The sequence below is a fragment of the Penaeus japonicus genome, unplaced genomic scaffold, assembly GCF_977035675.1.
Source record: "Penaeus japonicus unplaced genomic scaffold, GWHDUDI00000001_assembly GWHDUDI00000032, whole genome shotgun sequence".
Classification (NCBI taxonomy): domain Eukaryota; kingdom Metazoa; phylum Arthropoda; class Malacostraca; order Decapoda; family Penaeidae; genus Penaeus; species Penaeus japonicus.
This window is the reverse complement of record NW_028234434.1, coordinates 4,785,172-4,788,479: the sequence shown is the minus strand read 5'-3', so window position 1 is coordinate 4,788,479 and position 3,308 is coordinate 4,785,172. Positions and strand designations below refer to the sequence as shown.

Sequence of the window (3,308 nt, the reverse complement as noted above, 5' to 3'; positions counted from 1 at the left end):
TCTGAGTTCCTGGTTGGTGATGTGTTGGGTCCAGTGGATGCCCTTGATAGTTCGAAGCGCTCTGCTGTCAAAGCCATCGAGCCTGGCTTCAAGGGATTTATTCAAAGGCCAGGTCTCAGACCCATAGAGCAGTATTGACCAGACAGAGGCGTTGTAAACGCGGAGCTTGGTTTTTCGGGAGATGGCCCTATGTCTCCACAGGGGTCTCCATAGTGCCTGTATTGTTCCCGCGGCTAGTTATCGTCGTCGGTCTATTTCTGGCTTAAGGTCTCCTGTTTGGGTGATTGTGGAGCTGAGGTAGGTAAATTTGGGGCTGAACTTTACAGAAATATTGTTGAAGGTGAGAGAGGGTGGATCTGGGCCTTCACCGACGTGCATCAGCTCATTTTTGGACCAATTGATGCACAGGCCTAGCCTTCGGGATTCCTCGTCAAATATGGTCAATGCCTCCCTGAGCTCGTCAAGAGTGTTGCAGAGTACTGTGGTGTCGTCTGCGTACTCCAAGTCAGCTAGGGTGTAGTTGCTAAGGGACACTCCTGGGATTCGGTTAGACACCCGCGTCATCAGGTAGTCTATGACGCTATGAAAGAGGTCAGGTGCTCCGACACAGCCCTGGCGTACTCCACTATTGATGGGGAACCACTCTGACTCCTTTCCGTTGATATGGACACAGCTTTCAGCATTGCCATAGAGGCGTTGGAAAAGGGATAGGATCTTCTGTGGCACTCCCAGAATCTTGAGGATATTTCACAGGGATAGATGGTCCATTGTGTCAAAGGCGGCTTTAAGATCGATAAAGCCGATGAAGAGGTGGCGGTCCCTCCTGAACTTTCTTACCTTCTCAATTAGTAGTCGTAGAGCTGAGATATGGTCAGTTGTTGACCTGTTGGGCATGAAGCCAGCTTGCTGTGGGCGTCTCTGGCTTCTAATGGCAGGGATTGCACAGGAGAGGATTTTTGTGAACAGTTTACCGGGGATGGAAAGGAGTGTGATCCCTCTGTGAATGCTGCAGATCAGCTGGTCTCCTTTCCATTTCCAAAATGAGAGAATAATGCCTCGCCTCCAGTCATCGGGCAATCTCTCGGAAATCCACACTGAGTTGATGATGGATGCATTGCGCACACCATTGAGTCGCCGGTATACGTTGGTGTCACCACGAAGACGAGCTTCCCAGCGGAGATCTATGATTTTCAGGGTCTCCATTGAGATCCAGGGTTGTTTAGGGGTTGGTCTAGTTCGGCCAATGGTCTCCTCAGCCGCCTTGCACACTTGCTTGAAGTGTTGCCAGTTGTCAGAGTTGTCATTGGCCAATGCATTAAATCTATTGGAGATGGAGCATTGGTAGGAGGTTTGTTCTACTGGGTCAGCAAGTTTTGCAGAGTTTAGGCGAGGTTGGGGCTTGTTTGATGGGTTTTAACCTCATGTCGGCAATCAGCAGCCTGTGGTCTGTATTTCCTATCTCCGCTCCTCGGTACACACGACAGTTGGTAATGAAGGATCTCCATCTTTGTGATATTAAAATATGGTCATTGGCTTTTCGGGTCGCCCCGTCAGGACTGTACCATGTCCAGTGGTGAATCTGTTTACGCGGGAACCAAGTGTCAGAGATGTATAGGTTGGTGAACCTGCAAAGGTTCAAAAGACAGTTTCCATTGTCGTTTGTGAAGGGGTCGATGAAGATGGGTCCTGTTATGGGCTGCCGTGGGTCACAGGCCTCAGCAGAGATGGTGGCATTAAAGTCGGTTAGGACAGTGGTGATATCATGTGGTGGAACATCTTGGATGAGATTACGCAGGTTGTCTGAAAACAGGTCCTTGTCGTTTTCTTCTGAGATTTCGGTTGGGCTGTATGCGACCATGACAGTTAATTTTCCATGTTGGTGGAGGAAGCGGGCTGAAAGCAGCCTTCCATTAATAGGTTTCCAGCTTATTAGAGATTGTCTTAGAGATTTAGGCATTGCTAGGGCGACACCATGCAGGCCTCTTCCATCGTCTGGGCCACTCCAGATGTAGCAGTGGTCTCAGGCGATTGTCTCCCCGTTTCCAGGCCAGCGAGTCTCGCAGAGGCCAGCCAGAGAAATGTTATATCGGCTGAGTTTGTGAGAGAGTAGGGTGGCATATCCAGGGCGGAGGAGTGTTTGTACATACCAGGTTGTAATGCGTATTTTGTTCTGAAAGTTTAAGGTACGTTGGTCAATGACATGCGTAGGTCGGTTTTGGGATTGATCAGTCCGGCTACTTCTGGTTGGTGACATATCTTATTAAGTTCGCCATGTCAGCTAGTTGGCCCGACGATGGCTAGACGGCTTGTGGCTCTGCCACCTGACAACATGCCGCCATGTTGGCTTTGATTTCAGGGTGTGCTTCATTAGCACAATCCCATCCAAGGGTAACCCACTGTGCAATGGGGATTTTCGGTTCTCTCCCGACCTTTGCATTTTTAGTACAAAGGCTCTCGCCACATGGTTTGGCCCACCAGCGGGGGTGGCCGTGCTTTAACAAGCACATTCTTGGAGCCACATGTGATGATTGGGGGTTTGGTGGTGTCCAGTCCTGCATAGCCCTTAAATCTAGAACTTAAAACCATGTCCTTAACTAGGGTGCGTGCCAAGAAAAGGTATAATTGAAAACCAGATCCCATATAATATATAAAATATATAATAAATATACATATATATATATATATATATATATAAATATAAATGTATTATATATACATATATTTATATATATACATATCTATATCAATATATATATATAAATATATATGTATTATATATATACATATACATATCTTTATAATTATTATCATATAAAATATGTTATATATATAAATAAAATATGTTATATATACATATATAAATATATGTATATATTTTATACATATATATACTAAATTTGATATTTATGCATATTATAATTATATATATATATATATATATAGATAATATATATACATATATACTACATATACTATATTTATATTATGACCTATATATATATATATAATATATATATATATATTATATATATAATATATATATATATATAATATATTCGTGTATATATATTTACATATATATATAATTATTATATATTTATATATATATATATATTATTATCATATATTATATTATGTATATTATTATATTTATATTTTTAAACCTATATATATACATAATATATATATATAGATATTTATATATATATATATATAATATATTATATATATATACATAATTTATGTACAATCCACACAACACACACAACACAAACACACACAACAATTATATATATATATATATATTT

The 3,308-nt window shown here is 41.3% G+C and overlaps 1 protein-coding gene across 1 annotated transcript; it reads right to left on the bottom strand.

Annotated features, from left to right (window-relative positions):
• Window positions 1-237: 237 nt before the first annotated feature.
• Window positions 238-1,957, bottom strand: LOC147467947 (uncharacterized). The gene is made up of 3 exons (XM_086556183.1): window positions 1,419-1,957; window positions 838-1,321; window positions 238-735 (listed from the first exon to the last, which is right to left on the bottom strand). Exons 1-3 carry the CDS (start codon window positions 1,955-1,957, stop codon window positions 238-240), a joined length of 1,521 nt encoding a protein of 506 aa, XP_086412309.1.
• Between the last annotated feature and the right edge of the window lie 1,351 nt (window positions 1,958-3,308).

What these genes read in the sequence shown, in the direction of transcription:
- LOC147467947 (XM_086556183.1), bottom strand. Translation starts at nt 1,957, where the DNA reads ATGCCTAAATCTCTAAGACAATCTCTAATAAGCTGGAAACCTATTAAT. An exon ending in CTGCTGATTGCCGACATGAG is followed by an intron (nt 1,322 to 1,418) that starts GTTAAAACCCAT and finishes CATCTCCAATAG; the next exon opens with ATTTAATGCATTGGCCAATG. An exon ending in TACGACTACTAATTGAGAAG is followed by an intron (nt 736 to 837) that starts GTAAGAAAGTTC and finishes AATATCCTCAAG; the next exon opens with ATTCTGGGAGTGCCACAGAA.